Raw genomic sequence first — 20617 nt, forward strand, 5'->3', positions numbered from 1 at the left:
TTTTTTCCCTGGATTTTCTTCTTTGTGGATATTTTGGGGTCAATTCCTTTTGTTTTTTGCACGGACCTCCATGCACCATTTCCGGATCACCCAACCCAAATGGCATCCACTCCCACAGCTTACTGCCAGCCGGATGAGCCCGTTACCCTGTATCTCGGAATCACCGCCACTGCGACATCCCATGCCTGTGCCGCCACACCACAGAGAAGGAAGGCTGGGAAGGAGGGAAAGCCGCCTCCAAGGATCAGGAACAGGCCCTGAGCCTCGGAGGTCCCAGCCTTTTATGTCCCTCCCCAAGACCTACTGCTCTTATTCCCCAGCCAATCCTCTCCCTCTTCCAAGGCAGGAAGCCCATCTGCCTCTACGCGCACTTGCCTGCCCCAGCCTGCCTCCTTCTCTATCTCTATCCTGCCCCCATTTGCCTGCTGCTCTCCCTTCCCTGCCCTTACTGCCCAGCCTGTAACGATGAATGCCAACGAGGCCTTCTAACCCCATATAACTAGCGCCCATCGAGACGATCTATCGGGCTTTCATTTTTGCACATACACAATGAAAAATTTGTACATAAATCTGAAGATAAAAAGAAGAAAAATAAAGATTTTTTTTTTTTTTAGGATCAAAGGATACCATCATCCAGTGATTACTAGTGCTGCCCGATTCAGGAAAAAAAATTTCGATTCGATTCAGCCTATTGAATTGGGTTTTCGATTTGATTTGATTCGATTTTCCTGCCCAATTGGGTGTTTTTTCAAACATCCTGGTGGGTTTATTTTATAGCCTCTTCACCCCCTTTGCCCTCTCCTACCCACACTGGCGCTGTGGTGTAAACAAAATAAAGAAACAAAAAGGACTTTTCCTCTCTGTTAAATCCTAGGTCACGTTTGCGGTCTAATACCAGCTCTGGCAGGATACACTTTTCAAATCTGACATATTGTAATCACAAAACAGAAAATAAAATGATTTTCTATCTTTTGCTGTCTGGTTGTCTTCTGATAACTCGCTTCTTTCTTCTTTCTCCGTGCTAACCATCAATCTTCCATCTGTATCCTCCCCTTCCATTTCCATTCCTTTCCCCTGGTCTGGCATCTGTCTCTCCCCCCTCCCCCCCCTCATGCCCTGACATCTCTCTCTCCATGGTCTAGTATTGCCTTTCCTTTCCCTCCCTCCCATGGTCTTGGAATCTCTTTCCTCTCCTCTACCTTCCTGGGCTTCCTTATCCCTCCTTCCCTCTCTCCCCAATTGGGTGCAGCAACAGCATTTCTCTTCCCCCTTCCCCTCTCACTCTCCTCCTCCACTGCTCTCCCCCTTCCCCCATCCACTCTTCTCCTCCACTGCTCTCCCCTCAGTCCTGCTGCAGCTTTCCCTCTTCCATTTTAAGTCTAGCAGCACTCTCCTCTGTTCCCAATCCAGCAGCACCTCTCCCTCTCATCTCCCTCCTCCACTCAGCTCCAACAGTACCTCTCCCTCCCCTCTACTTCTATTTTATCCCACCAACTAGCTGCAGCACCTCTCCTTTCCACCCCCAGGGCAAGCAGCACCTCTCCTCTCCGACTAGCAGGGCTCCTCTCCCTTCCCTTTCCCTCCCCTCTGACTAGAAGCAGTACCTTACCCACTCCCCTCCCAGGTCTAGCAGCATCACTTCCTCCTCTCCTTGCCTCCTATCAGCCCCCCTACCTCTTGTCTCCCAGGTCCATCGGCACCACGCCCCCCCCCCCCCTCCCGATTACCAGGCTCTCACTGGCTAGTGGATTCCCCGGCCTGACTCGGCACAGCCTGAAGTTGTGTTTGACTCTGGTAAAGAAAGTACAAAAGAAAAAAAAAAACAGGCGCTTTTTCAAACCCTCCCCACAACACTAGCCTGTATTAGCAGCTGCACCACTCTCTCCTTCCGTAGCTTTAGCGAATCAATTCGCTTCTGCAGCCTCAGAGCCTCTGCTAGGCCGTCCTGTCTCTGATGATGCAACTTCCTTCTTCCTCAGAGGCTGTACGGCCTAGCAGAGGTACATTAGATAGATTATGAGCCCACTGAGACAGATAAGGAAAATGATTGAGTACCCGATTGTAAAACCGCTTAGATAACCATGATAGGTGGTATATAGAAACCTAATAAACTACCCCGCTAGATCCCATGTAGTAAAACAGATTTTATGCTGCTTATCCTTGGAATAAGCAGTGGATTTCCCCCAAGCCATCTCAATAATGGCTTATGGACTTTTGTTTGAAGAAATTATCCATGGGGTGGGACTGGGGGTGGGGGCCAGGTGTTCTCTCTTTTTTTTTTTTAAAAAAAGAGAAAATCCTATGGCTATGCAATATCAGGATCTGATATCCCCCTGGCATACCAGCACACGGTGGTTGCAAGAAATAAATTAATTCACACATGTTTCTTGTGCATAAGTTAATTTATTAGAAGTGAGCTCCTGTAAAATCATTTTCCCTCCCCCCCCCAATTTCAGTGTGATAGTGTAACCAATGTGCATCTAATAAATTGTTTACCTTATACCATATGAGTTCTGATGTAAACAGGTGTGCACAATGCCTACACACACTCTCTGTGTCCCGTGTGAACCCATGAAATTCTTCCCATGCCCTATCTTCTTGCTCTGCTTCGGCTGCGAAATGAGGGATATAGCGGCCCGCCCGTGCTGAAGCCATAACATTGCTGAGGTAGAACGGACTGCCCTGAAGAGGCGAGTCCACTTTGTCCCACCCCAGAGTCCTGGAGGTTGGGGAAGACCAGGTTTTGGAATTTCAGGATAGGCGGTCCGTGCTGTGAACCGATGACTGGCGTGGCGCGTGTTGGGACGTTGCTGGCTGACGTTGTACTTGATGAGTGCGGCACCAGCTGGGGGAGCAGGGAGATCAGAGTCTGGTTTAGGGTTTGGAACTCCATTTCAATGACCCTGAGAATTCCTCCAATGTTGCTTAGGCCATCATGTACCGTGGCTATCAGACTCTGAACATCGCTGCGGAGACCGCAGATTTCTTCTTTGACTAAAGAGTGTTCCTGCCACATGTCATCTGTGTCCACTGCTATGTCCTTTTCCTCATCCTCATCCTCATCCTTTGCTTCCTCCTCCTGATGTTCTGGACTGTCCTTTATTGGATCCACTGCACATTCCTCCCCATTCTCCATTCCCTCTTCCTCTGGTGGCTCCCCCTTAATTTCCTCCACTGCAGTTTCAATGTTCTTAAGCAGCTCTTCACTGTTGACTTCGTATCCAAGAAAATCATTTAGGAGCCTAGACTCCATTACCTCCAGGCTTGGGTCCTCGATGGCGCCAGGCAATAGTGATGGCTGCTGTCTGATGGACGTCTGAGGATGGGGGGAATCAGCTTCCTCCTCCTTCATGCTGACCTCGTCACCGTCAGGATGTGCTGATGCAAACCCTGCAGGATAAAGATAAGTGGGACATTTGTAATGACAGAGTTGTACCAGGTATATCATTGTATTGCCAGCCACCCATGTGTTACATGTAGGCATCAACAAATAGCTGTGTTTTTAATAGTCTCTTAAAATGAACACAGTCAGAACAGAGTGTCAGGTTATCAGAGAGGGCATTCCACAATTTCACACCGGCATTTGAAAACATCCTAGCCTTTGTTGCGGCAAAATGCACTCCTGGTTCCCTGGTTGCTGTCAACTTCATTCCTCCCTCTGACCTCAATGTCTTCCTAGTCGATAAATCTCCCATAGCGTTTGCAAACAAACTGAGGCTAATCTGTACAAAACTTGGTGTACTATGAACATTACTCTAAATGGCAATCTTTGTTTTAGAAGAAACCAGTGTAGTTATTTCAAAACGGGTGTAATATGTACCATCCTAGGAATGCCAGTAATCAGCCTAGCGGCCGAGTTCATCAATAACTGCAGCACTTTACACTTTGACAAAGCAAGACAGAGTGAATTGCAGTAGTCTAATTGCTAACATATCACAGACGCTGGCTGTAACGTTGTCACCACAATATCTACCTAGATCTCGAGATACTATGACTATGTTCATAAGAGGCTCACAAGCAGAGAGAACAAAAGTCTACCTTGTGTCACCATATAGGTACATTAATGTTCATGTGCAATGTCTCGTGAGTACATCTTTCAATGAACTAGCAAAATTACTTTATTTATCATTAGAAAGGCCCAGATAGAGCGAGGGGAGGGGTGGTGGGATATGGGATGGGAGAAGCACATGATCCCAATGTGTAAATCATTGTGCTATCATTGATACACCTAGGCCCACAGTGAGGGAAACATACTATGCTAAGTCCTTTCCTACAGTAGATGAGGGTCTTCATTTCTAGATATCAGTGTTCAAAGTGTTTATGGTAAGTTTTTAAAAAAAGTAATTTCACATTTTATTTATTCATTCAATTTTCGATGCCATTCTCCCAAGAGAGCGCAGAATGATTGACATGAATTTATTCAGGTACTCAAAACATTTTTCCCTGTCTGCCCCGGAGGGCTCAAAATCTATCTAATGTATCTTGGATAATGCGGGGATTGACTTGCCCAGGGTTACAAGGAACAGCTTGGGTTTGAACCCACAACCTCAGGGTGCAGAGGCTGCAACCACTGCACCACACACTCCTCCGTGCATTCTTAAGTAGAAGTACAGGGAGGAACACAAAACCAAATTTACTTAAATATCAATTTTTTAAAAAACAGCAAATATTCAACTTTATTTAACTGGTCAGAAACAGTCAAAATAGTGTTTTTATGGCTAACCGTGTACATATTCATCTGGAGATAAACAGTTATCTGCGGTTTAATATGTACAGTTAGCAGCTACCACTAAACCAGATATATTGTTAGGATTTATCCAGTTAAGTACATAAGTACATAAGTAGTCGCCTCCGCCGGGGCAGACCAGAGGTCCATCCAGCCCAGCGGTCCGCTCACGCGGCGGCCCATCAGGCATATTGCCTGGTCAGCGGTCCCTGACTAATTTTATTGCCTACCTCTACAGTTATCTCTAAACCTTCCACTGCTCTTATCTGTACCCCTCAATCCCTTTGTCTTCCAGGAACCTATCCAGGTCATCCTTGAAACCCTGTACTGTGCTATTTCTTATCACGGCCTCCGGAAGGGTGTTCCATGTGTCCACCACCCTCTGTGTGAAAAAGTACTTCCTTGCGTTTGTTTTAAACCTGTCCCCCTTCAATTTCATCGAGTGACCCCTTGTTCTTGTGGTTTCTTTCAAATTGAAAAATCTGTCTTTGTCAACCTTTTTGATGCCCCTCAGGATCTTGAAGGTCTCTATCATATCTCCTCTGAGTCTCCGCTTTTCCAGGGAGAACAGCCCCAGCTTCTTCAGTCTGTCAGTGTATGTAAGGTTTTCCATACCCTTAATCAGTTTAGTTGCTCTTCTCTGGACTCCCTCAAGCATTGCCATGTCCTTTTTGAGGTACGGTGACCAGTACTGTACACAGTATTCCAGATGCGGGCGCACCATAGCCCGGTACAGTGGCAGGATGACTTCCTTCGTTCTGGTCGAGATACCCTTCTTAATGATACCTAACATTTGGTTTGCTTTCCTCGAGGCTGTGGCGCATTGTGCCGACGCCTTCAATGTCGTGTCTACCATCACTCCCAAGTCTCTTTCCAGATTACTGACCCCTAGCATTGATCCCCCCATTTTGTAAGTGAACATCGGGTTCCTTCTCCCTATATGCATGACCTTGCATTTCCCTACATTGAAGCTCATTTGCCACTTTTTCGCCCATTCTTCCAATGTCGTAAGATCCCTTTGGAGATTCTCGCAGTCAACCGTGGTTTCAACCTTGCTGAATAGTTTGGTGTCATCTGCAAATTTGATGACCTCGCATTTTGTTCCCGCCTCCAGGTCGTCAATGAATATGTTAAACAGGAGCGGTCCCAGCACCGATCCTTGAGGAACCCCGCTCGTGACCCCTTGCCAGTCCGAGTAATGGCCCTTTACACCAACCCTCTGCTTCCTGTCTGCCAGCCAGTTTTTGATCCATCGGTGGACCTCCCCGTGCACCCCATGGTTCCATAGCTTCCTGAGCAACCGCTCATGTGGTACCTTATCGAAGGCTTTCTGGAAGTCTAGGTAAATTATGTCTATGGGTTCTCCTTTGTCCACCTGGTTGTTTACCCCCTCAAAGAAGTACAACAAGTTTGTGAGGCACGACCTACCCTTGCAGAACCCATGCTGGCTCGACCTTAGCTGTCCATTTTTTTCGATATGGTCACAGATGCTGTCCTTAATCAGTGCCTCCATCATCTTTCCCGGGACCGATGTGAGGCTTACCGGCCTATAGTTTCCCGGGTCGCCCCTCGAACCCTTCTTGAAGATGGGCGTGACATTAGCTATTTTCCAGTCCTCCGGGATCTCTCCAGTTTTTAGGGATAGGTTGCATATTTGCTGAAGTGTCTCTGCTATTTCATTCCTTAATTCCTTGAGCACCCTTGGGTGAATGCTATCCGGACCTGGCGACTTGTCGCTCTTTAGCTTGTCTATCTGCCTGAGGACATCCTCCTGGCTCACCTCTAATTTGACCAGCTTGTTATCTTGATCTCCATTTTCTATTTCCTCTGGTTCCGGAATGTTGGATGTGTCCTCCCTCGTGAAGACCGACGTAAAGAAGTCATTTAACTTGTCAGCTATTTCTTTTTCCTCCCTCACTACTCCCTTTCTATCCCCATCATCCAAGGGCCCCACTTCCTCCCTCGCTGGTTGCTTCCCCTTTACGTACCTGAAGAATGATTTGAAATTTTTTGCCTCTCCCGCTAGTCTCTCTTCATATTCCCTCTTTGCTCTCCTAACCACTCGGTGGCACTCCTTCTGGCTTTCCTTGTGTTCCTTTTGGTTGGCCTGCGTTTGATCCTGTTTCCATTTTTTGAACGATGCTTTCTTGTTACTGATCGCCTTTTTTACAGCTGCCGTTATCCATGCTGGGTTCTTTATTCGATTTTTCTTGCACTCTTTTCTGAACCTGGGGACGTACAGGTTCTGTGCTTCGTGCACCGTACGCTTGAGCAGGGTCCAGGCGCTTTCTACGGACTCTACCTTCCTTGTGCTGCCGTTGAGTTTCTTCCCCACCATTTTCCTCATTGCATCATAATTCCCTTTTCTGAAGTTGAGCGCTGTTGTTGTGGTTCTTTTCACCCTGGATGATCCCAGTTCTAGTCTGCACTGGATCATGTTGTGATCGCTGTTTCCCAGTGGGTCTAATACCGCTACTTCCTTTGCAGGTCCCCCCAGTCCACTGAAGATTAGATCAAGAGTAGCTTCTCCTCGTGTAGGTTCCATGACCAGCTGTTCCAGGAAGCAGTCCCTCGTGGCTTCCAGGAATTTGGTCTCTCTCTCGCAACTTGAGTGCCCGATACTCCAGTCTATCCCAGGGTAGTTGAAGTCTCCCATCACCACCACACTTCCATTCTTGCATACCTGCCGCAGTTCCGTCTCCAGGTCCCGGTCGATTTCTTCCGATTGGCCAGGCGGACGATAGTATAGACCCAATTTGATGTCTGCTCCAGATCCTCCTGGTAGCTTAACCCATATTGATTCCAAGCCTTCCGACCTTACTGCTGTTTCCATTTTGGTTGAGGGTATGGAGTCTTTTATGTATAGCGCTATTCCTCCACCCTTCTTGTGTGTCCTGTCTCTCCTGTAAAGTTTGTACCCTGGTATGACCACATCCCATTTATTATCATCAGCCCACCACGTTTCTGTGATTCCAATTATGTCCAGGGCTTTTTGACTGGCTATAATTTCCAGCTCTCCCATTTTGGCCCTGAGGCTCCTCGCATTTGTGTAGAGGCAATATAGGTCCTGATTTGTCGCCCGCCCTGCTGTTTTCTTTCCATGGCTCGGCGCTCCCACCTGGCTTGCCTTTACTCGGTCATCCACCTCCCGTGGCGTGTCCGTTTTGCCCCCATCCAGTATCTCCTTTTTTGGATGGTCCTCTTGCTCCCATTGTTCTCTTTCAACCATGCCTGTTAGGCTCGTTTGTGCACTGGGCCCCTGCATTGCATCTGTGGGCCTTTTTTCTGAAGATTTCCACTCAACCCTTTTGTTTAAAAGTTCCCTCCCAGTCCCTTTGTCCAAAAAGTCCCTCTCAGCCCCTTTGTCCAAGAGTTCCCACTCGGTCCCTTTGTCCAAAAGTGTCTCCTCAGTCCCTTTGTACAAAAAGTCCCTCTCAGCCCCTTTGTCCAAGAGTTCCCACTCGGTCCCTTTGCCCAAAAGTGTCCCCTCAGTCCCTTTATCCAAGAAGCCTCTCATAGTCCCTTTGCCCAAGAATTTTCTCTCAGTCCCTTTGTCCAAAAGATCCCACTCGGTCCCAAGCTCTCTTTTGCAATGTCCTTGTTCGGTATCATTTTTTGATACCAATGTCCGGTGTGTCGAGGCCAGATCGACTTCCGGCTTTCCCCTTCTCTTCAGTTTAAAGCTAGGTCTATGGCGTTTTGGATGTTTCTTGCCAGCTGCCTCGTCCCAGCTGTGCTCAGGTGCAGTCCATCTCTCCTGTAGAGCTTGTTCTTCCCCAAGAAGGTCGTCCAGTTTCGAACAAAGTGGAATCCCTCCTCCTCGCACCATCTCCTCAGCCATCCGTTCATTACTTGTAGTTCGCTCTGTCTTCTTGCGTCTGCTCTCGGTACTGGTAGGATCTCCGAGAAGGCTATCCTATTTGATCTCAGCTTCAGTTTCCGCCCCAGGATCCTGAACTGCTCAGTCAGTGTAGTCCGGTTGAAATTTTTCCTGCTGACGTCGTTGGTTCCAATGTGGATTACAACTGCCGTCTCCTCTGTCTCGGCTCCCTCCAGGATTCTATCAATTCTGCTGATGACGTCCGTTGTTCTTGCCCCCGGGAGACATGTCACTAGTCGGTCCTCCCTTCCTCCGGCAATGTGACTGTCCACTTCTCGCAGGATTGAGTCTCCTACTACAACAGCAGATTTCCCCTTCCTCAGATGTCTCTCTGGTCTCAGGTCCGTGTCTTCCGGGCTCTGCTGGATCTCCGCTGGTCCTTCCGCCAGGTCCTGTTGGGTACCATCATCTGCATTTTCAGACCCTACGCTAGGTCCCACTCCCATGGTGTTTGTTGGTTCCTGACCTCCAGCTGCCGGTTCCCGTCTGATACGCTGGTGGTCCTGTGCCTCTGCCATCTGCCAGGCCTCCTCTATGTACTTCTCGAGCTCTCTGACTTGTTCTGAGATGTGGCTCTCTCTGGTAGTCTCCTCCGTTTCCCCACACTGTTCCTCTATTGAGCAGAGTCCCTCCAGCTCCTGGACTCTAACCTGCAGCCTTCCGACCTCCCTCTTCAGGCTATCCAGTTCCTGGCATCGATTGCATATGTATGCCCGCCTCCCAAAGGGGAGGTAGTCATACATATGACATGCGATGCAGTATACTGGGTAGCCCTGCTGGATTCCTGCAGCCTCCATTTCTCTGTTTTCTTTCCTGTGTTCTGTAAGAGAAGAGAGAGAAAGAGAATGAGAATGAATCGCGAATAAATTTGAGAAAATGTAGCTCAGGAATTTCTCTACTGGGCTGCCTGTGCTCCTGCGCCGAACGGCTGCACGCCGTTGGCTCCCTGCCTTTTAAGGGGGAGCCCGGCTGAAGTCGCTGAAGTCGCTGACGCGATGTGGGTGGGCGGAGCTAGCTCTCGCCCGCCTCTGGCTCACCGCGTCCCCCTCGCCTTTCTCCTCTCCTGCTCGCTGCCGCTGGAATCGGCAGCGAGCCCTGTAGCTTCTGCCCTCGCCTGCCTGCCTCCTCTCCTGGCCGCGGCTCCCTGCCTTTTAAGGGGGAGCCCGGCTGAAGTCGCTGAAGTCGCTGACGCGATGTGGGTGGGCGGAGCTAGCTCTCGCCCGCCTCTGGCTCACCGCGTCCCCCTCGCCTTTCTCCTCTCCTGCTCGCTGCCGCTGGAATCGGCAGCGAGCCCTGTAGCTTCTGCCCTCGCCTGCCTGCCTGCGTTCCATGTATCCACCACCCTCTGAGTGAAAAAGAACTTCCTGGCGTTTGTTCTAAACCTTTCCCCTTTCAGTTTCTCCGAGTGGCCCGGAACATCCATGTTAAAACGCTGGCGATGAGCAGTCAAAGCATTGCTTGCCACTGGCTGAATATCAGGCCCTAAAGCCCCAGTTCTGTGAGGGGCCGCTGAAAAGCTCTCAGCCCATCCAAGAAGAGAATGACGTGGAGCCATGAAATGTACAAGTTATTCTGCACTTTTCTTGACACTTTTCCTGTCAGTGAGGCAAATGGATCTAGTAAATGGGCACAAGTATAGGGAAATCAAGCCATTGTGACATCACCGATGAGGCTGGCTCTTAAGCATTGGTGGAATGAGGCATAATGACATCACAATAGGAGGGGGCCACTGCACAGTTCTCAGTCCATCCAAGAAGAGAATGATGCGGAGCCATGAAACTTAAAAGTTATTCCACACTTTTCTTGACACTTGTCGTTTCAGTGATATGAAAATGGTCATTTCTTAGATCTGCTTGTCCTCAGTGCCTCTATATTTTTGAACCATTAAAAAAAAAACCCCAAAACCGATATCCAAAATAAAAATACACAAAAAAAGCCATTGGGATGTAGGAGGGGGACCAGCATTTTTAGTAGACTGTCCATATATACATCCCTAGAGGGCACTGCAGTGAACTTCACATAAAAAGGCCCAGCTACACCTCTCACCATAACCCCCTTATAGTGTATGGTAAGCCCTCCAAAACCGACCAAAAATCTACTGGATCCAACTGGACACCACACCAATAGCCCTTATGCTTGCAGGTAACATAGTAACATAGTAGATGACGGCAGATAAAGACACAAATGGTCCATCCAGTCTGCCCAACCTGATTCAATTTAAAATTTTTTACAAATTTTTCTTCTTAGCTATTTCTGGGCAAGAATCCAAAGCTCTATCCGGTACTGTGCTTGGGTTCCTACTGCTGAAATCTCCGTTAAAACCTACTCCAGCCCATCTAAACCTTCCCAGCCACTGAAGCCCTCCCCAGCCCATCCTCCACCAAACAGCCATATACAGACACAGACCATGCAAGTCTGCCCAGTACTGGCCTTAGTTCAATATTTAATATTATTTTCTGATTCTAGATCCTCTGTGTTCATCCCATGCTTCTTTGAACTCAGTCACTGTTTTCCTCTCCACCACCTCTCGGAAGTGCATTCCAGGCATCTACCACCCTCTCCGTAAAGTAGAATTTCCTACCTTGACTTCAGAAAAAAACTCAAAACACACTTATTCCACGGACAGAACCCTTAATACACCCTCCTCTTCTCCACCTCCCATCAATGCACATGAATCTCCACCTACTCCTTATCGCACTCTCCTAACTTGTTAACCTCAACGACCTGTATTTTCCAGTATATTGACCTTCTTACTATACATTCCTGTATTCCCGTATATGACCTTCCTATCGCACATTCTTGCACATTCCTGTTAACTTCATGACCTGCACATTCCTAAACTGTTAACTTCAATGACTTCATTATATGTAACCTTGATTAATTGATGTGAACCGCCTAGAACTCCCTGGGTATGGCGGTATACAAAATAAAGTTATTATTATTATTATTATTATTAACATTGCTCTTGAATCTACCATCCCTCAACCTCAAATTATGTCCTCTGGTTTTACCATTTTCCTTTCTCTAGAAAAGATTTGTTCTACATTAATACCCTTCAAGTATTTGAACGTCTAAATCGTATCACCTATATGGAGGTGTAGTAGGATTTGGGTGGGTTTTTGGAGGACTCACATATTTCACCATAAGTGTAGTAGTTAGACTGGGATATGCTGCTATTTGGGCTTTTGCCAGGTACTTGTGATTTGGATTGGCCTCCATGAAGATGAAATACTGGACTAGATGGACCACTGGGCTGACCCAGTAAGGGTTTTCTTATGTTCTTATGGGCCTGAATCCCAGTCTCTATGGTTGATTATACCTAGGGTTATCATATTTTACTCCGGAAAACCCCAGTCACATGACCCTGCCCCATTCTGCCTCCTGCCCTAACCATGTACAGTTCTGTCTCTAGCCCCACCCCATTCCACTCCAAGCACCGCCCCCACAAAGCCTTCACTTTTCTTCCAGACGAGCTCTGGCTGTGTCTGGAGGGCCTGAAGCAAGTGCGGATGTGGACGACGTCATCCGCGCATGCTCAGAGGCCCTCCAGATGCAGCCAGTGCTCGTTGGGGCTTTCCAAAACCCAGACAAATGCTGGGTTTTGGAAAGTCCATCCGGGAGCCCGGACAGTCCTTTAAAAAGAGGACAGGTCCGGGTTTTTCCGTACGTCTGTTAACCCTAACTACACTGCCCACTAGTCCAAACCAGGAAGTTGCTTGCTGCTATTCTAGGACTGGCTATAACATCTGACGCTATCATATAGGCAGGTATGTACTGTTTAATTCACATCTTTGGGAGGTGGAAGGAGAGAGTGTGTGTGTGGAGTGGGGGTTCATGCCTTAATCCCTCCAGTAGTCATCTGGTCAGTTTGGGTACCTTTATGGTACTCAGTCGTTGTTAAAACAAGTCTAGCCCCAAACATCCAAGCAGTGCCCTGGACATATTCTGAAATGTTCAATTATTGCAGAAAAATGTTCAAATCATAAGCCCGTCCTAGTCCCACCCAAACCACGCCTCTGACATGCCCCCCCCTTGAGATTTAGGTGCACTGGCTAGGGTTACCTTGGGCTAGATTCACTAAGCAAACCGATCGTGCACCGATCGGTTTGCGAGCCCTTTGCCACCCGATTCCCCTCCGACCCGATTCACTAACCTCACTCCCCATCCACTCCGCATCCGATCCGATTTCCACATGCAAATTAGGGTAAACGGCATTCAAAGAAGGAATGGCCTTGATTCACTAAACAATTTAAGGCACACCGACTGGGCTGGCCGATCAAAAACCGATCAACTGCTGAAAAACCTGCTCTCTGCCACCCTGCCTGCCTGTGTGTTCAAACGGCAAGCCTGCCTCTCCACCCAGTGCTGTGGCTTCTCCCTTTCTCCTCCTGCACACGCAGTTACGCTCCTCTGATATTCCTCACCATAATAAGCCAATGCAGTTCAGTGGCACAGTTCATTTTTACAATGCTTCCTTTATAATATGTGCCTCATGGCTCTTCCCTTTTGCTTACCTCTTTTGAGTTTTTTCTTGACTTGTCATTACACGTTTTACGATTTCATTTGCTATTTGCTTTACTTGCTATTATTTGTCATATTTTTATTTGTCTGCCATATGCCTTTATCAGGGGGGAAAAAAGCTGTGGTGTAGGTTGAGGCAAATCCTGGTGAAAGAGGAAAAAGAGGTGGCCGGTAGGCTAAATGAGTTCTTCTCGTCGGTCTTTACAATAGAAGACACATCCAGTGTGCCAGAACCAGAAAAAATCTTCAGGGGAGATCAAGAGGGGAAATTATCATGCATGGAGGTAAGCCTCGAAGACGTTCTCAGGCAGATAGATAGATTAAAAACTGACAAAGCTCCGGGCCCAGACGGGATCCACCCGAGAATACTGAAAGAGCTCAGAGATGAAACAGCAGAGTTACTGCGGCATATTTGCAACCTGTCCTTGAGAACAGGGGTAATCCCGGAGGACTGGAAGATAGCGAATGTTACACCGATCTTCAAGAAAGGATCGAGAGGCGACCCGGGAAACTACAGACCGGTGAGCTTAACCTCTGTTCCGGGGAAGATGGCCGAATCACTGATCAGGGAAGGTATCAATGAGCATATAGAAAAAAATAATCTGATGAGATCAAGCCAGCATGGTTTCTGTAAAGGCCGATCATGCCAGACGAATCTACTGCATTTCTTTGAGGGGATAAGTAAAGAATTGGACCAAGGTGACCCCGTAGACATCGTATATCTAGATTTCCAAAAAGCCTTCGACAAGGTGCCCCATGAACGCCTACTGAAGAAACTGTGGAGTCACGGGGTGGAAGGGGACGTGCACAGATGGATCAAAAATTGGCTGGCGGACAGGAAGCAGAGGGTAGGAGTAAAGGGGCACTACTCTGACTGGATAGGGGTCACAAGTGGTGTTCCGCAGGGGTCAGTGCTGGGACCACTGTTGTTCAATATATTTATTAATGATCTAGAAACGGGGACAAAGTGTGAAGTTATCAAGTTCGCGGATGACACAAAACTCTCCAGAACGGTCAGAACTGTTGAGGAATGCAAAGACCGGAGGCACAATGTGCAGTGGCCTCAAAAAAAGCGAGCAGAATGCTGGGCATTATCAAAAAGGGTATCACTACCAGAACGAAGGAAGTTATCCTGCCACTGTATCGAGCAATGGTGCGCCCACATTTGGAATACTGCGTCCAATACTGGTCGCCATACCTCAAGAAGGACATGGCAATACTCGAGAGGGTCCAGAGGAGAGCAATGAGGATGATAAAGGGTATGGAGAACCTCTCATATGCCGAACGGTTAGACAGGCTAGGGCTCTTTACCCTGGAAAAGCGGAGACTGAGAGGGGACATGATACAGACTTATAAAATCATGAAAGGCATAGAGAAGGTGGAGAGGGACAGATTCTTTAGACTAGCAGGGGCAACTAAAACAAGAGGTCACTCAGAAAAACTGAGAGGAGACAGATTCAAAACGAATGCAAGAAAGTTCTTCTTCACTCAACGGGTGGTAGACACCTGGAACGCGCTTCCCGGAGAGGTGATAAGCCAGAGTACAATTCTGGGGTTCAAAAAGGGACTGGATGACTTCCTGGAAGCGAAGGGAATAACGGGGTACAGATAGAGGTTTACCTCACAGGACACTGAGCAAATAGGGTATGGACTTTTTAGGTTAGGTAGGGAACATTTTCAGGTCATGGACCTGGAGGGCCGCCGCGGGAGCGGACTGCCGGGCGCGATGGACCCCTGGTCTGACCCGGCAGAGGCAATGCTTATGTTCTTATGTTCTTAAATCATAGGTTGCATACGCAGGAGTTTCGTCAGCCATAAGCCTGAAGTCATTATGCCATTGTATAGATCCATGGTGAGGCCCCACCTGGAATACTGTGTGCAATTCTGGAGGCCGCATTACCGCAAGGATGTGCTGAGACTGGAGTCGGTCCAGAGAATGGCCACCCGGATGGTCTCGGGACTCAAGGATCTCCCGTACGAGGAACGGCTGGATAAATTACAGCTATACTCACTCGAGGAACGCAGAGAGAGGGGTGACATGATCGAGACATTCAAGTATCTCACGGGCCGCATCGAGGTGGAAGAAGATATCTTCTTTTTCAAGGGTCCCGCGGCAACAAGGGGGCATCCATGGAAAATCAGGGGCGGGAAAATGCACGGGGACACCAGGAAATTCTTTTTTACTGAAAGGGGGGTTGATCGCTGGAATAGTCTTCCACTTCAGGTTATTGAGGCCAGCAGCGTGCCTGATTTTAAGGCCAAATGGGATAGACACGTGGGATCTATTCACAGAGAAAGGTAGGGGAGGGTCATTGGGGTGGGCAGACTAGATGGGCCTTGGCCCTTATCTGCCGTCTATTTTTATGTTTCTATGTTTCTATGTTACATGCTCCCAGCCAGGCCGTTTTTGGCCGTTTCACTTGAGCTTCCCACTAGCAAGCGCGGACTTGTCTTGCCCAGAGTCTAAAAAGAAAAAGAAGCAGGGCAGCATCGAGGTCAGAACTAACCCGAGTTTCTGTATATTTAGGATGGAGGCAGTAGCCCCATAAGAGGAGTTTAAAAAGCACCATCCTCTTTCAAGTCATTGGGCTCTCTCCTGCAGCGTGCAGGGTGAGGGGAGAAGGCTAGAGAAGGAAGGCGCCTGCGTCATCACCTCAAAGGCGAGCCCTGGAAAGGTAGGCCTGGAAACCCCAGCCTACATTTTTGGCACGATTCTGTATCCGATGCTAATATAGTAACATAGTAGATGACAGCAGATAAAAGACCCGAGTGGTCCATCTAGTCTGCCCAACCTGATTTAATCTACAAATTCATTGGGGAGGGGGGGGGGTCTTCTTCTTCTTAGCTATTTCTGGGCAAGAATCCAAAGCTCTGCCCAGTCCTGTTCTTAGGTTCCAACTACTGAAGTCTCCGTCAAAGCTCACTCCAGTCCATCTACACCCTCCTAGCTATTAAAAGCCTCCCCAGTCCATCCTTCACCAAACGGCCATATACAGACACAGACCGTGCAAGTCTGCCCAGTACTGGCCTTAGTTCTTCAATATTTACCTTTGTTTTCTGATTCTAGATCCTCTGTGTTCATCCCACGCTTTTTTTTTTTTTTTTTAACTCCGTCACTGTTTTCATCTCCACCACCTCTCTCGGGAGCGCATTCCAGGCATCCACCACCCTCTCAGTAAAGAAGAATTTCCTTACATTGCTCTTGAAGTCTACCACCCCTCAGCCTCAAATTATGTCCTCTGCTTTTACCATTTTCCTTTCTCTGGAAAAGATTACTGTATGTTCTATGTTAATACATTTCAAGTATTTGAAAGTCTGAATCATATCTCCCCTGTCCCTTCTTTCCTCTAAGGTGCACATATTCAGGGCTTCAAGTCTCTCTTCGTACGTCTTTTGTCGCAAACCTCCTATCATTTTCATCGCCCTCCTCTGGACTGCTTCAAGCCTTTTAGTGTCCTTTGCTAGATATGGTCTCCAAAACTAAACACAATACTCCAAGTGGGGTCTCACCAACGACCTGTACAGGGGTAGCAACACCTTCGTTCTTCTACTGGTTATGCCTCTCTTTATACAGCCTAGCATCCTAATGGCAGCAGCCACCGCCTTGTTGCACTGTTTTTTCACCTTTGGATCTTTGGACACTATTACCCCAAGGTCCCTCTCCCCCTTCGTGCATATCAGCCTCTCCTCTCCCAGCATATGCGGCTCCTTCCGATTGTTAATCCCCAAATGCATTACTCTGCATTTCTTTGCATTGAATTTTAGTTGCCAGATATTAGACCATTTCTCGAACTTTTGCAGATCCTTTTTCATGTTCTCCACTCCCTCCTCGGTGCCACTTTTGCACTTCTTCCTGTCACTAATATATCAAAAATATGTCTTGTTCCCCCATTTTACTGTGTCTGCTATTTTTTCCTCCATTTGTATCTTTGCTTTCCTGGCAACTTGACTAGCCTCTCTTAACTTTTCCAGATATTTTTGCCTGTCTCCCTCTTTCTGCAGTCTGCCTTTAGTTTTTTGAAAGCTAACCTCTTTTTTCCTTACCTTATCAGCTATTGCTTTTGAGAACCAAAGTGGCCTTCTTTTCCTCTTGCTTTTACTTACTTCCCTTACAAAATATATATATATATTTTTTGCCCTTACAATAGCTTCAGTTTTTCCCACTGCTTTCCGTTCTTCTTGCAGATATTCCCATCCAGACAATTCCTTAACCTAATCCCCTTCCCCTTCTAACTAATTAGCGCAGGGCACGCTTATTTTCCACCCCCAAACACGACCCCTGCGCTAAAGAGTAAAATCTATTTTTTTAGCGCATGGGTGGTGGTGTGTGCTGAGCCCACAGTTAGCACACTGCTCCTAAGCACATGGAATTAGCGCTAATTTTAATCGGCAGTAAGCACGCGTTAGTGCTTACCAATGCTTAGTAAAACAGCCCCCGGAGAAAGAAGCATCATCTCTACATTTTTTTACTTCCTCAGTCAGATGCTGACTTTTTTTTTTTTTTTTTTTGGGGGGAGGCAGTTTTGGGAGTTAGATTTTCCCTTAAAGGTTTGTTAAATAGTATACCTTGCTGCTTTTCTGTGCTTTGTTATTCAACGCTGGTGGACACGTTAAAACGGATTCTTCATGGCTGCATTGCTTCCAGTTACACACAGGTTAACCTGAGATGGAATCACCCAGATCCCTTAGGTGAAAGAAGTGTCGCCACTGAGCTAATATATAATGTTCTCACTGTCAGCAGGTTGAAACCACATTGTTCTGTGGTTGCAAAAATTCTATTTGATTATCTCCCTATAATGCAATGCACATACATTTACAGGTGTATCCTTGTCTTTTATGTATGAGTTTTATTGTGTTCTGGGTGGGGTTTTTTTTTAAATTTTCTATTGCCCTGCCTCACTTTTCTGTCCACGTTTTATAATTAGTTCTATGCAGCGTTCTGTATATCAAGATGAAATAATAAGTAAATCAAATTATTCTGTTGACAGGGAAGTTAGTACTTGCAAGATGAACATAGATCAAGATACAGATACTAAGGGGCAAATTCTATAAACTGTATTCCTACCGCTGTTTAATCAGCCAATCAGGATGCACTTAAAAAAAACAAAACACCCCGAAGCAGGTCATCCACACTGTAGACATTTTCGCGAGCCTAGGGAGATGAGAAGGGCCGATCAAGCTCGAGGCTTTCAACCCCCCCTCGCTGCTGTCAGATACCTATACCCACTATAAGCTCCCCAACCCTGAAATATCCTGTCTAAATTTGATTGTAAGCTCGTCTAAGCAGGGACTGTCTATTGTACAGTGCTCCCCTGATATTTGCGGGGGTTCTGTTCCAGGAACCCCCACAAATTAAAAAAAAAAAACACAAATGGGGGGGGGGGGTTGCCTTTCAAAAGGTCGAGGAGGCAGGAGAGGGCAGCTGGAGCGCCAGCGAGTGAAGAAAATCACTCATGGCCTGCTCTGACCGCCTCTTCCTGAAGTAAAAGTCGGGCTACACCAACCAGGAGCTGCTTTGACACGCAGCTCCTGATTGGTGCAGCCTGACTTTACTACAGGAAGAGGTGGTCGGAGAAAACCACGAGCGAGTCAGTCCGTGAACCACAAATTCACGGGGGAACACTGTATGTTAAAATGTACCGTGCTTTTCAGCGCTATCGAAATCATAAATAGTAGTCGTCGTAGGGGAGGAGGTGCTTCGGGGATTCCGGCAGGAGGGAGTGGGCATAAATGGATGTCCATCTCACATGGAAAAGAAAAATACTTACTGAACCTGAATGCACCCTACTTCAGGCTTGCAGGTTCAAAGTTCAAGTTCAATTTTTTTTTAAAATAAATGTGACATAACGAATTCCACCACAAGGTATAACTTAATCTACTGCAGTTTTTCCAATTAGCATAATTGCTATTCAAAAAGGATATTATAATAAATTTAAAAAGATCTGGGGGCCATTGACAACTTACTGTAATGAGTAGATACCATTTTCTATTGAAAGTATATTTGCACATGGGGGGAGGAGGGTGAATTAAAATTTTACTGTAGGTTTAATCAATAGAAAAGAATATTTATATTTGTATATTTTTGATTAATTGCCAAAGAAAAAGGTGGGTGGGGAGGGAATAAATTTATTTATTTGATGTTATACTAGAAAGAAATTCCAAGTGATGTATTTAATTTTAAATGTTTTATTATTTGTACACTTGTTGTAAGATTAAGAAATGAATAAAGAATTAAAAACAAACAAAAAAAACCCCCCCAAAGTTCAAGTTCAATTTATTTGATATACCGCAACTATAAAACCAAAGTAAATCTAAGCGGTTTACAAAATGTCAATTGGTAATCACTGGATGATGGTATCTTTCACTGATCCTTAAAAAAAAACAACCTTTATTTTTCTTCTTTTTATCTTCAAATTTATGTGCAAATTTTTCATTGTGCATGTGCAAAACTGCTTCTTAATTGAACCTTCAGAAAAATCCTTTCAGAAAACTAAATAAAGCCTTTGGCTCAATCAATACCGAAACATCCAAATAGCCATGCAGAAAACCAGCAGAAACAAGAACCTTTGGGGATCCTAGAACATGGCAACAATCAAGGAGTGGTTTTGTGGGCACCTTGTATATTGTGCATGTTGGAGGAAACATACAGGCAAACGGCAAACCTTGTAGACGACGTTTGACGAAACGGGTCCCGTTGGATCATTTGCCAATAGAGCATCAGCAAAACAGAACAGGGCACTGCTCTTCCCCTGTGGAGTTCATCTACCCTGTTTCCCTGAAAATAAGACCTATCCCGAAAATAAGCCCTAGTTTGATTTTTAAAGAAGCTCCTAATATAGGCCCTACTCCAAAAATAAGCCCTAGTTAAGATTGACCCCCAAAACCCCTCCTCCCGAATGTCCTCAACACTCCCCGACTCCATTCCTGTCCAATTCACCGAAAAAAATCGGACTTGTCAATTCAGTGACACTCCCCCCACCCTGGTGAGACCTGACATACCGCCGCTCTGAGACTTCCTAAAGCAGCAGCGGTGGCAGCGCTCTGAATGGGCTGCTTCGTGGCCTTCCCCACTGGGGCCTTCCCTCTGCCACATCACTGATTACATCATCAGTGATGCGGCAAAGGGAAGGCCCCTGCAGGTAAGGCCAAAAAGCAGCCCGTTCAGAGTGCTGCTGCCACTGCTGTTTTTGGAGACCTCGGAGCGGAGGTATGTCAGTCTCGCAGTGGGAGGGTGGGGTTCTGCTGTACAGGGGGATGGGAGGGAGGGATAGAAAGATACTGCACATTTGGAGGGGGGGAGAGAAAGGAAAGAGGAAGAATTGGGGTGGAGGAAAGGAAGGGAGGGATTTGGGATGACATAATCAGGCTCGAGGAATGGGCATCGACATGGCAGATGAGGTTCAACGTGGATAAGTGTAAAGTGAGGCATGTAGGTAACAAATCTCCTGCATGAATATAGGATGTCCGGGGTGGTACTTGGAGAGACCTCC

The 20617-nt window shown here is 46.9% G+C and overlaps 1 protein-coding gene across 2 annotated transcripts; it reads right to left on the reverse strand.

Annotated features, from left to right (window-relative positions):
- Positions 1-2461: 2461 nt before the first annotated feature.
- Positions 2462-18426, reverse strand: LOC117346910. 2 transcript variants are annotated; one of them, XM_033917156.1, is made up of 2 exons: positions 18193-18426; positions 2462-3390 (listed from the first exon to the last, which is right to left on the reverse strand). In XM_033917156.1, exon 2 carries the CDS (start codon positions 3350-3352, stop codon positions 2591-2593), a length of 762 nt encoding a protein of 253 aa, XP_033773047.1. In that variant the 5' UTR covers positions 3353-3390; positions 18193-18426; the 3' UTR covers positions 2462-2590. The 2 variants fall into 2 exon arrangements, with proteins under 2 accessions (XP_033773047.1, XP_033773048.1); XM_033917157.1 differs by lacking the exon at positions 18193-18426 and adding an exon at positions 17694-17903.
- Positions 18427-20617: the final 2191 nt, after the last annotated feature.

Source organism: Geotrypetes seraphini, chromosome 12 (genome assembly GCF_902459505.1).
Source record: "Geotrypetes seraphini chromosome 12, aGeoSer1.1, whole genome shotgun sequence".
Lineage (NCBI taxonomy): Eukaryota > Metazoa > Chordata > Amphibia > Gymnophiona > Dermophiidae > Geotrypetes > Geotrypetes seraphini.

What these genes read in the sequence shown, in the direction of transcription:
- LOC117346910 (XM_033917156.1), bottom strand. Translation starts at nt 3,352, where the DNA reads ATGAAGGAGGAGGAAGCTGATTCCCCCCATCCTCAGACGTCCATCAGA.